Source organism: Coffea arabica, chromosome 7e, assembly GCF_036785885.1.
Source record: "Coffea arabica cultivar ET-39 chromosome 7e, Coffea Arabica ET-39 HiFi, whole genome shotgun sequence".
NCBI lineage: Eukaryota > Viridiplantae > Streptophyta > Magnoliopsida > Gentianales > Rubiaceae > Coffea > Coffea arabica.
The window spans coordinates 22290643-22303889 of record NC_092323.1 but is presented as its reverse complement, the minus strand read 5'-3'; the positions used below and the strand labels follow the sequence as shown (position 1 = coordinate 22303889).

At 36.0% G+C, this 13247-nt stretch overlaps 1 protein-coding gene across 1 annotated transcript in view; it reads left to right on the top strand.

Moving 5' to 3' along the window:
• Window positions 1–12016, top strand: part of LOC113701894 (translation factor GUF1 homolog, chloroplastic) — a 36669-nt gene extending 24653 nt beyond the window's left edge. Inside the window, exons 17-22 of the mRNA XM_027222779.2 lie at window positions 2727–2800; window positions 3563–3650; window positions 7483–7560; window positions 8617–8692; window positions 9701–9741; window positions 11583–12016. Coding sequence (XP_027078580.1) covers window positions 2727–2800; window positions 3563–3650; window positions 7483–7560; window positions 8617–8692; window positions 9701–9741; window positions 11583–11678 — 453 coding nt within the window. The 3' untranslated portion in view covers window positions 11679–12016. The remainder of the gene's footprint in view (window positions 1–2726; window positions 2801–3562; window positions 3651–7482; window positions 7561–8616; window positions 8693–9700; window positions 9742–11582) is intronic.
• The last annotated feature ends 1231 nt before the right edge of the window (window positions 12017–13247 follow it).

Sequence of the window (13247 nt, the reverse complement as noted above, 5' to 3'; positions counted from 1 at the left end):
CCACTGGCATAAGCAAGTAAAAGATAGACATTCAGAGGTTGACAATAGTGTACTGTTTGTTAGTTTCATGAAATTTTATTTGGAAGAAGAGTGAAGACAGACTGCTGCTGCCAAGTCAGCTGCGGAATTAGTATATTCTGTTATTGCTGATATTATGTTTTGAAGCTGAATGGAATGCTACGTGGTTCTTGCTCATAAGTAGTCTATGAAGTGCAAAGATCAAGCAGCAGGTTATCCTGCACGTAGTTAGTGATAAATAGAGTGTAAAGTATATTGAAGTTGAGTATAATTTGGTCAAGTAGAATAGCTAGAGGAAGTGATTGCAACATGTCAAGTGATAGCTATAAATGCTCAGCTTGTTTGTTAATTTGAACTTGTAAGGTGTTTGTGTTACAGATTTGTAAGAGTGAGGAGCTTGTGTAGCTTAATTTTCCTAGTGATGCAAAAAAAAAAAAAAAAAAAAGAATTTATACTTGCTCTGTCTGGTTCAGCCTGTCATATTTTCTATGCTGGTTTATTGCAGAATTTTGTCACTTCCCAAAAATCTCAAACGAATTCTTCCTCTCCTTTTATTTTTACCCTTATATTGATAATGCATTATGTGCCAAAATATGGGACGACTAAAGACTTTTACAACAGATATTGAGGAAAGACCCACAAATAGGTTCCTGACTTGTGCAGAGGTATGCAGTATTTAGTGTACTATTGTTAGTAACAAAATGTTTGAAGTCTTAAAACATTTTCCAACATGTTGAAACTTGAGAATAATAGACAGTTGGGCAGTGTGATCCTGTTGATCTACTTTAAGATGGGCAGCATGGTCAAGGATAAATTGTAAAGTTTTGTCATATTTTCACTTCTATCTCACTAATGTTTAGCAAAAGCTCATTTCCCAAAGAGTGATAACCAATAACGGGGTTACTCTAGAAAAGGATAAAACAACAGAAAAAATAAGTAGCTTACTGGGCTTGGATATTGTAGATAAGCTAAGAGAAGGAAAAGTAAGTATATTAGATCAGGATTCTAGATAGGGATTAGTCTTCTATGTATTATTCGCGCATCTATTCTAGATAGGAGTCTAGTTTTTCTTGTTTAAGGAGATTTCTTTTGGGCTTTTTTCTTAATGAACTCTGGCTTATATAATAGCCTCTACCCAATGTTTTTCCTGGTTTTCCCTGAAAATGAAAGCTTTGTCTTTGATCAAAGTAATTTTCCTTTTTCTCAAGCTTCTTCTAAAAGTTAATATTTGAATTTTGTCCATTTACTTACTCCTGTAATTGGTTTTCACTTGGTTAACTTAGATATTCTCATGATACATTGGTAGGTTTAGGTACATTTGCCTGCATAACATTTGACGTGTTAATCTACCCTAATATTATTTGCATTGCAATTTAGAATGGACTGGCGCCGTGAATAAACATTATACTGACCTCCCCCAAAGTTTTTTTTTTTTTAATTATGGATCTGGCTGCCCTTTAGTTTCTGACATTGTTATGCTCTTTCTTGTTAGCTTTTCAAGTGTTTTTCTTTGCTACTTTTTGTTTTGTTTTTTTTTCTGTGCTTCAATGCACGCCCTTCTCTACAATTTGAGTACCGAATGGTTTGTCCCACATCAAAAGTGTGTGCAGTGGTTGTATGCTTTATAATGTTTTAGGCTAGGTGCCACTAACAATGTGGCTTAAAAATATTATTGGTTATATAACCAAAAGTTGCTAGGTGCAGTGCACCCTGTCTTCCCCATATGGAATGTTGAATTAATCATCAAGCAGCAAGGTTTCCTGGAATTTTCCTTCCTTGCTTTACGTGATTCTAGATTGGTTCATCTTGCTTCATTTTTCTGTATTATCTTCTATTCTTGGATTTGAATAACCCCACTTGGTTCAATATTTAAGCAGTGAAGGTCATATAGCAGGAAGCAAAGCCAGGAGTTTGTGCCCTTCCCATAACCTTCAGGGCCTCTCTTTCTCCTTTTTTCTTCCTTCCCAACCCCCTCCCCCTGCCCCAAAGTCTCTCTCTCAACACTGGGAATTGCTCAATGGCGCTCATGCCATAAACAAAGCAGAATTTGGTTTCCATTTACTCTGTTCCTCAACCTAATGCTACATCTTTGGTCTGCACTAAGCCAATTACTTTTGAATCTCTAACTGTCTTAAAATTCTTAAGGCACTTTTCCAATTTAAGGCCTCCATTTAAACAATTCCAACATCGCTGACGTCACACAAACAGCTGGGACTGATTTCTCTGAAAACACTAGCATATCTTTTGCACATAGGCATTTGCATGAGGCTTATAAGATGTGTTTTGCAACTAAAGAATGTTCATCATGACTTAATAAAATTGAGGAAAGTTATTTGTAATTGTGGCAATTTTACTTGTGTACTATGTTCCTGAATCTCATAATTTGTGGTTGCAATCGCTCTATATTCTTGATTGCCATTCAGACTTCAAAGATACCAAATTTGAAAGCTCCTTTTATCTAGAAAATTAGATGAAGAAACGATGTCAATGATATGATATGGATGATTTTGGAAATGTTAACCATGCAAGCAGTGCTAATCAATGAGTATGCATAGAGTTTATCTATGTATGTGTTTAATTTGGTTGACGTATGCTACCAGTATTGCTGTTAGATTTTCCTAATTGTACAAAACAGATTGTTTCTGCAGTTCTAAGCAGGAATATGTGTATTTCTTGTATATATTTATGTATTTAATTGCATTTTGCAGATGGTAGGGGACTTTTTTGATCAGCTTAAGTCAAGAAGTAAAGGTTATGCAAGCATGGAATACTCTTTTATAGGGTGAGCATCCTGTACATAGATTGTTCAGTTTCCTGATTATTGACACAAAGGAATTGTTATGTTCTAGTTCCATGCACTCTGACTTCATTGAACGAGTTTATGATTGTGCCTATTGGCTATATCATCTACTATTCAAGGACAATTGCTTATTCTTCATCCTTATTGAATGGGGTGATTGTAATCTAATGTCTTTTACTGTATTCACTTCTTAGCTGACTTTCCAGAAATGAAGCAATAAATAGCACTTTGATGTTTCTAATTCCACTTGCATAGCCTTAACTATTAGCCAGTTGCATTAGTTTATCCTTGCAATGATAGAGAAATGCTAAGATTGCCTTAAATTTGATTGTGGAATGTCATATCAGCAAAAGGATAAATCTGAGTTTAGTATCTCCTTTTTTTTGCGCTTTTATCCAAGAAGAATATTATAGGTTCCCTAGTTTTCAGTTATCTTAAGTAGGTTAATGTTTTCAAGAAAATGGATACAGTACTCTACAGCTCCAAAATTTTAGCTCTTGCAACATGGACGATGGTTTATTTATTTGAAGGTCTAGAACCTTTATCACAGCTTGTTGCCAAAGAAGGCAATTTGTAGGATTTAACTGCCTGTGAACTTGTCCTCTGTCTTGGTTCTGGGCAAGTGATTTTGGACTTGATGCTAAACCTTTTTTGGCTCAACGCACAAGATAATCTGGTCGAAAAATAAATAACACTCTTTATACGGAAATGAAACTAATGTTTCCTTATGATTGGTTGTGCCAGGTACAGGGAAAGTGAATTGATCAAGCTTGACATTCTAATCAATGGTGATTGTGTGGAACCTCTAGCAACTATAGTGCATAAGGATAAGGCAAGTAAATTTTGATCTATTGTTCTTTTTTCATTTTGAACGTAATTTTTCTGCAAATAAAATTATTTGCTTCAGGAAATGTGTTATTGTTAAGATAACAAGTTATCGACATAGACTGAACTCAAGTATACAGGGATTTGTTGCCATTGTGCTGCTACTTCAAGATGATAGATTATAATATGGTCATAACGTCGTCCAAATGCTGTTGTTAAAGTGTAAAAGAATTAAAATGTTGTTCCTATATTCATTTTATAAACAAAAATATCCGTGCTAGTGGGGAATATGTATAAGACTACAAAAATCGATGTACTGGAATATGTATAGAACGACAAAAATCAATGTACTGCCTAATGTCAAGCTAGAAAAATCCCAGAACCAATATGTTTAAAGTCTGCCTATAATGAAGTCCTAAACTAATCATGCATATGTTGTTACAAGTATAATCCATCTTTCTGGAAAAGTCCCCTTTCTGCTCTCCCAATTTTAAGTTGACCAATTGAGTTTCTATTCTGCTGAATCTTTTACTTAATTGAAGTAATAATCAATTTCAATGTGTTTAGTCCTCCCATCAAAATGTGGATTGTCACACCACAACTTTCAATGGTTGTGAGTTAACAAGGCCAATTTCATTCAGTAATTGATGTATCCTCAAGATCGCACAGAGATTCTGACATGGGTGCATACTTGGATTTATGACTAAATTGAAACCCTGGATTTGTTCTGCACACTTCATGAATGTGATACCCTGCCCCTTAGTGAGGGGAGGGTAAATTTTATACCTCGGCTAATGGCTGGTATAAACTTGGCTTAAGCATTGGGCAAGCTCAGACCTAGGGTGTACGCAAAAGAATACAGGAACTATGTGCTACGTCAACCCAAGGGTAGGAGCCACCTCTAGAGCCCGTACAAGCCTGCCCTACATTCCTATACAACCAAGTCTCCGTGTGGATTAGGTGTTTTTGGGGGTGTTCTCCAAAAATTTTTATGTAGTGGTATATATGAAAAACTTTTACTGTAGATGGTTAGTTTGTTTTTGGGGCTGCTTTGAGGGTGTTTTTGGGGGCATTTTTGAGGATGTATTTTGGTTCGGATATAGATGGTTTTGCAAGGACACAAAGGCCTTGCACCCTGGGGGGAAGATTGGGTGAGCATCATACCTGGTCCCGTATGTGGTCAGAGTAAAGAAACAGATTAGAATATTATATGCTGGTGGATGGGCTACTAATAACTTGGCTTAAGCAATTTGGCCAGTGGTTTAGGTCCAAAAGTTACTGGGCCCTGGGGTGCTATAGTGACTACAAATTACTTTCCATTAGGACGTTAGCACGTACTAATCCTCTGTCACAGAATCTGCATATGAGAATCAATCCGAAAATGTATATAACTGCTACGCATGTATTAAATAAGGAGCTTCCTTGATGTGACTCAAAATTTCCTATAAATTTGCCAGGAGATAAACTGACAGATACAATGTTTTAGGATGAGTCTAACATTATTTAGTTTTCCAACCAAGCTTCTGTGCTTCTCAAGATGTTTTAAAAAAAAAAAAGAACTCCTAACTTGGGGTTTGACTAATTCTTTGAAAACTAATTGAATATTGGAAAAAATTTGAATAATTCTGTGCTTCAATTAAAGATCGAGTGAGGGAGAATTTTGCTTTAAAAGCCAAGAAGATTTGTCCCCCACTAATGGAGATTAGTTTTCGGGTAACAGATTAGTACTTCATCAGTTGGATTTCATCTTTCATTGATCCCTGTCCCTCTTATTATCCACTTACCACTGGTACAAGTGGTGATTGCAGATGCACAACAAAGTTAAGCATGCTACTTTTCCACTTAGGCACTTTGGATTCTTTCGGAACTATTTGGTTTTATGTAACTATGGAAGCCAACCCCATGATTTCTGTTTTTTTCTTGCTGTTGTTAGTACTTATCTGTCATATATTACTTGAACTTCTCCTGCCATTCAAGCATCATTTTTTTTGGAACTTCCTCAAGCTATATTTTAGTGTTCTTTTCTTACTTCCGATTAATCACTCATCTTTCCTTTTGTCATTCGAGCATGAATTTGACTTTGTCCCTTTACGGTGTATCCAATTTTACAAATGGAGAATCTGGGATACTTATCTGGTCCTATCTCCTTGAATTTCATGTCTTTTCCAGTTTTTTAACTAATATTTTGCTTTTTTCTTATCATTTAGTGAAACACTTCCCCAGAAATATTGTCCTACTGCAATAGCATACTAGGACTCCAATTCCTTTTTGAGGTCCCCTTTAATCAGCATATTTGCTTGTTACTAATGACAAAAATGGAGTATTAAAACTGATTTGTTCCAGATAAATAATTCTGACATTTAGCTTTTTATTTATTCTAACAATCTATAAGACCCACAAGTAGTTGCCAATCTAAGAGTCATACAGAAAATGAGCGATTAGGTATTGTCTTCTACATTCTTTCTAATCTATGTTAGACCTTTGATGCCTTTAATTGTTAATCAAACCATTACTTTTGAAGTAGAGAATCATGCAACATACCTTGACGTGAATTTTCTCGCATTAGAATGCTTTGCCTCTAGTAATAACCAATAAAATAACTAGTACCTCATTATTCCTTTCCCCTAATGACCTAGATCCAGCCTGATGTGTCCAATGTTATGTTGAAAAGATTTAACAGGGGGCCTGATCCTTTCCACCTTCATTATCAAGGATGTAAAGAATTCGAAGAATTTTATTACATGTTTGTGGAGTTAAGATAAAATTGTCACTTAATGGTTTAGGTGGAAATTTAATACACCTTTTATGCCTTTGCAGCATTTTTCCCTTTTGTTTACTTGCTGAAACAGCTCTTTTAAAGTGCATGGTCAGTGCTACGATAAAGTCTTCTGGAATGAAAAAGACCAAGAAGCCCCAGCACCCTTCCCAATGCCCCTCGCTCCTCCCCTTCCTCCTAATTTTTGTCCTCTCATCCATCTCCTTTGTCATTACACAAGCACTAAAATAAGTACTCAACTGCTTGAGGATTTGATTCCCATAAAAAGTTATGCACTACTATTGCATATGATTTCTTTTTTCCTGGCAAAAGACCTTTGATAGCACATATGACTTTGCAAGCTTAATTAGTGAGATTTATAGGGTTTTTTTTTTGTGAATTTTGACTTCTCAATTGCCCATCAAATGTATGGAACTTTGATTGCAGATGTGTAGTACAATGTGGTGAGGTAGTGGACATGGTGATCTAGGAGGTGTGGACGATGGAAGGGGAAGGGTTGTTGAGAAATTGGAACTTGGGTGTGGTAACTGTGATTTGTTTTCCTATTCCAAACCCGAACTGGACAATCTGGCATCCATTCCGATTTAAATCCAATTCACAGTCAAAAAGCATCTGTGAGTTGAAAATGGTTATGGACTGTGATTTGACAAATTCCAAATTATCGATATACCCTTTATCTTTGAGATGCTTTAGTCCTTGTTATCTTTTCGCCTGATTCACATCTGATCTATCGTTAAGTAGTCTCAATTTTTGTCTGCTGCTATTTGTTCTTAGGTTTCTATTTTTGGGAGAGAGACTGTCTACACTTGTTCTTCATTACTGTACTACTATTGAAAAGCACCAAATTTGAACCCACCTGAGTCATTTACTACTTTACTTTAGGAATGATGTATTTCTTTCTGTCATTTACACGGCTTCATCCTTTCTAAGTTGATATGACATGGGAGAGTTAAAAATTGCCAACTGCTCACCGATATTGGTGGCTTGTCGTGAACTTTCACGTAGTCCACAACTTTTGATTTACATGTACTTCTGCGAAACTTATATATGGTGTTTCTTTCAGGCTTATGCAGTAGGAAGGGCTTTGACTCAAAAGCTGAAGGAACTAATACCCAGACAAATGTTTAAAGTTCCCATCCAGGTTAGAACTTTGTTGATTTACTTCAACTATCCATTTTGCTCAGTGTATGGCAGGCCAAAATTTTGGTCAGGCAAATAACTCCAACAGCGCAACAACATTCTCTTTCCACCACTGAGAGTCTTAATATGTATGGACTGCAAGTTGCTGACCTTTATTACTAGAACAAAGTGGTTTCTGTCAAAATTGGGGAATTGTCGTTCATTAAAAGAAACTAAGTTGGTTTGAGCGACAAAGAACACTATTGAAACACGACCACATATAGCATGGAACAAGAATTGTGAGACATGATTAGCTACAATAGTGTATATGATAAATCAGTAGAGAATTTGTCAAACAGGTCTTAGATAGAGATGAATCTGCTGTTAGGTACTTGAGCTGATACCATTATTTATGTAGTACTGCAGGTTTCTGTTGAACATAGATAGAGTAACAGGAATGCTTGTTAGTTGCCAAGCAGAAACTTGCGAGAGGGACTATGCTAGCTCATCCAATTTACTGAAAGTGAAAACTGAATATTGACTGGAGACACAGAATCATAATATCAGAAAAAGCACAATGAGAACTGGTAGCTGAAAAATTGAAATATGAACCTAAGACGCATTCTAGCCTTTTAATATTTTCACAAGATTAACAGAAACGTATCTCCACTTGTAAATTTGAGAAGGAAGTGACAGTTTCATGTCACTTTTCTTGCTGTCATGGGAAGTGTCATTTGCAAGTGAATCTTTTACTCCAGTTTGTCAACCGGCATTTCCTCCACAGTCACAGCTATATGGTATTATAATAGTATACTTCTCACGTCTACCACTCTAAAATCTCCCTCATTTGCTAGAGGAAGCACACCATTTCTGGGTGATGTTTAATGATTTTTGTTATCTACAAAAGCTGTGGGATTCATTAGTTTGATAAAAAAAAAAAAAAGTTATTGGAGTAGCTATATGCCTAGCATAGAGCAAAAGCTATTAAATCCGCTAATTGGCATTGTTTGATAACTTTTGTAACCACATTCTTTCCAATAGTCTTATTTTCTTTTCTTCTTTATATATGATCCCACAGGCTTGTGTAGGCTCCAAAGTGATTGCCAGTGAATCTTTGTCTGCTATCAGGAAGGATGTTCTAGCTAAATGCTATGGTAAGAAGTAGCCCTCAGATCTTCAGGTTTACTTTTCTAAGGTCCATATAAAATTTTACTAGAGATGAAGTATGGTCATCTGATTCTCTTTTCTTTATTCATTCTTAGTTTGGGTGCTTGAAATTGGAAGTCAGTAGCCTTATCATAGTTCGCTCGATAGTAGTCATTTCATTCGAATCGAGACCAGAGATCCAGTACTATATCAGTTTCTAAATCCTTCTCTGTGTTCCTTTTTCTTCTTTTCCTCATCCATCTTTTCTGTATTATAAAACTTGCCATTACAGTACTATCTGCGAGTAAACATTATATGCTATCAGCCACTATCAGCCAATATATGCTATGCCAGTAAACACCCTTCTGGTTGCATAGCTAATTTCTTGTTTTGAACCAAAAACTAACGAGAATTGCCTCAAGTCCATCATCATAGTGGTGGCAATGCCATGCAACTGCACAAACAGATCGCAAAATTCTCAAATTATATATCCAAGTCTCATACTTAATTGTATGTCAACCTTCAGTTTAACAGAAGTATCATGAAGTAATGAGTTAAGCCAAAATTCTGGGACTTGACATAAGCTAGAAGTATACAACATGTTCGGATAAAAAACTGCTGCTGCAGATATATTTCTGTTGATACTAAAAAGGGGCTCAAATTTCAAAAGCTGTCTTTTAAGGTATCCAATGCAATCATGTCCCCAGCAGCACCACTTTCTTGGTTTTTTCCATGTTAATGCTGCTGTTGTTTTAGTTTTAACTCTCCATCATTTTACTTTCATAGAATGAATGTGTAAATTGAAAACCTACTCAAACTAATTTTCATTTTATCAAAAAGGTGAAATTCATTATATTTCTAGATGTAGTAGAATTATATATCTGTGAGAATTAAATTCCAACTTCCATGTTTGTGAATGCAGCATGATTACATAGTAATAAAAATCATCAACTTCTTGCCAGCATGTAGATTAAATGATAGAATTTTTTGAGTTCATTCCTATATTGCTTATGTAGGTGGGGACATCACAAGAAAAAAGAAGCTGCTAAGGAAACAGGTGCCACTCTTTCTTTTGCCATAGTTTAATCCTCATATAGAAATTGGTTGGACTACAATTGTTCTGCCAGCTGTTACGAACACATGCATCTGTTGATTGATTCTTTTGATGATATTAGTGCGCTGCAGGGTTTACAGTGATTTTTCATTGAAGTGCCAATATGTATATTTTAAACCTTTAGCTTGTAAACTGTTGCCAGTAACAGCTAGCTTGTAGTCACAATTTATTTACTACAAATTAAGGTGAAGTAATAGGAGAGAATAAAATGAAGAGTATTTGTGGATTAGTGACAGAATGATTGCAATCATACTCAACCTCTCATTCATTAGCAATGTCACTGTTATTGCTTGTATTTTGTCAGTATTGGAATTTTGATTACTATCTATCATCGTGCAAGCTCTAAGGTAGTCTGGTCATATAGGATAAGCCCTCTCCATGTTCTTAACCAGAGTGGTTGGTGGGTTGGCTATGGAAAAGATTAGCATCTACTATCTCGTACCAGTTATCATGCTTCTTTATCTATCATCGTGCAAGCTCTAAGGTTAGTCTGGTCATATAGGATAAGCCCTCTCCATGTTCTTAACCAGAGTGGTTGGTTGGCTATAAAAAAGATTAGCATCTACTATCTCGTACCGGTTATCATGCTTCTTTATAGTTTTTTAGTTTCATTTCACTTAAAAAATTCCTGGGCACCAACCGTAATGTTTTGGTGAAAATGTAAATGTGATGAGATCTCTATTGCAACTCTATCATGCATGTCTGAGATTTTATACCCCTTCAAAACCATGTAGGTAATGGACATTTTTGCACTGTATTCTGCTTTCTTGCTTCTTTTCATTTCTTGGTGCTGCTTATGTTTTCCTTGTAGGTCCGGCAAAACTGTTTGTCCTTTACTTCTATGTATAAATTTCCCACAAGAATTTCTATTGATTCTTGACTCATTGTTTCAACTACATCCTAGAAACCGCAAATAAGAAGCTGCAGATGTAATGACCCATCTGCTGACTTAGTTGTGGAACTTGCTGCTGATCTGCAACCTGTCATTTTAATAATTCTCAGAACCTAAAATATGTGACAAACATCATTCTCTTTTTCATTCTGAGAGGCTCATAATTTACACCATGAACAGAAAATGTAAGATATGCAGTTCATTAGCTGCTTCATTTTTAGGCTGGCAATTAACAAATGCCAGTTAGTCAACTGTATACTTTCATACTCTAGATTTTTCTGTATTCTCTCATTTCTGAGTAGATTTAGGTTATTTGTATATACTTTTAGTTCAATCAGAAAGACACTCATTGCTTGTGTTTATGGAGCCTATACTTCCATTATTAGCTAAAGAAGAGATTTGTGAGTTGAAACCTGTATCAGAAACAGTATAGTTTTTTGTTTATATTTAAGGCAACGTTATTATGCGAACTGACACAAACAAAATAGTGGCGCATGATTTTTGAAGAGCAATGATGTATGACTTAAATTTCGTTTAAGGTGGAAGAGGGGATTGAAAAAGAAAATGCAATATAGAAAATGAGGTCCTTGTCTTCAATATACTGCAATTATTGCATGTTGCAAATTTGTTTAAATATTTGGTTGTATATATTAAGTAGCATCATGTACTTTTAGTTGTCAAGAGCGCTCGACTTGTAGTGATATTGCTGGAACTTTTTGTACTGGAATTGACAGTAATAAAAAGTGAGTGCCAAGATAATGCGATCTTGCTCAGTTGACTACTTGATAAATCAGCTTGTGGTTATATATCAGAGTTCGTTTAACATTATTTTGTTATATTTGATATATCATTAGTTGATTCTTGTTTTTTCTATTGCGTTCGCTGTCAACAGGCTGAAGGAAAGAGAAGGATGAAGGCAATTGGAAAAGTCGATGTTCCTCAGGAAGCATTCATGGCTGTGTTAAAACTTGAAAAAGAGGTATTGTAAATGTAGTATAGGGTGGGAAATTGTACAATATTTACTGGCCCCAAGTGTACAATGAATCGAACGTAGAGGGAAGGGTTTGGCGTTTTAAGGTGCCAAATCTCCTGGTAGAGTTGTTGGATGGTATGTGGATGTCATTTCAGTCAAGTTATTGGGGGAAAAACTTGAAAGCAACATATTGGGTGACATTGTTTTTGTAGTATTAGTAATTCATAGTCAATGTTAACTAAAATACTTGGACATTATTCACATCCGAGGATGGAGTCACCCCACATTGGGTGACCTACTAGTGCATATGGGACTATGTAATCAATACGAACAAAAAAAGTTTGCTCTCTTAACCTTTCCCCAAGTTGGAGGTAGTATCATAAAGACCAAACTTGTTACAAATATATTGTGGTAATGAACCTTTTTTTTTTTTTTTTTTTTTGGGGAAACCATAGGGGAGAGGAATGTCAACCCTAAATTTTTTTGAAACAATAGCAAGGAAATAACGAGGAGGGGATTAAAGTCTTACCTCCGGTACAAGAGGGTAGGAAAAAAAGGGTAAAAAACTAGAAGTACTAATCTCTTACATGTAATAAACGAACAAAAGGAAAACTGTAACTGTTTAGATGCAAAAGACCTAATACTCTACTGGGCAGTTGCTCCAAAGCAGAGAAATTCGAGTCCGATGAGCATCCAAGGTCTGATGAAATATCCAAGTGTCACGGGCTGCTCGTAGCTTTTCCGGCTTAAAGCTTGCTCCCCAGAAGAAACCAAGGAAAACAAGCACTTGGTCATCAGCCTCAAACATCCAGCAAGTTGAAACCACGTTATAAGCATAAGAGCAAACCAAATTGTAAAGCTTTAGCTTCCGCCATCAATACATCCACATCTCCAAATTCTTTATAAAAGGCAAATACCAACTTACCCCAATGATATCAAAGCATTCCTCCACCCGTGTTTAATTTGAAAAAAAAAAAAAATTACCTGCAAAAGGCTTCTACCAACAAATAACTATCACCTTGGACTTTGGCAAAGGTTGGACCTCAAACAATTGAGAGAAAAAGGTTCGTCACCAACAATTTGAGCTGACTTCAGAGAGTGAGTTGATCCTAATAAATATAATAATTGTTGAGTACGAAACAAAACTGAGGAAGCTTGGAAAGATATTCCGTGGTGTCTAGCTGCATTTTTACCACACCAAAGAAACCAAATAATAACCAATGGCACCATACTTCTTGCATGCGGAAAAGGATCAGATCAGGCCGAGAGAAACCACTCCATTAGTAAGGAAGAAATGCATGAATAATCCTTACATTGGATGCCAAAGAGCCGAAAATAAAAGCTTTGTACTGGTGCTACTGCACCATTGAAGAAGATATGCATAGCTGATCCAATGCAGAACAACACTCACACTTTGAATTGAGAAAACAGAAAAGCCCTTAGATTGCAAATGATCACCAGTAGGCAAGAAGGATTTGAGCAATCTCCCACACAAAATGATGTCTTAATCGGGGCTAATGAACTTCTCAAATGCCTTTGTAAATGAACTACATCTTGATCGAGTGATCTTACATTAGCCAATTT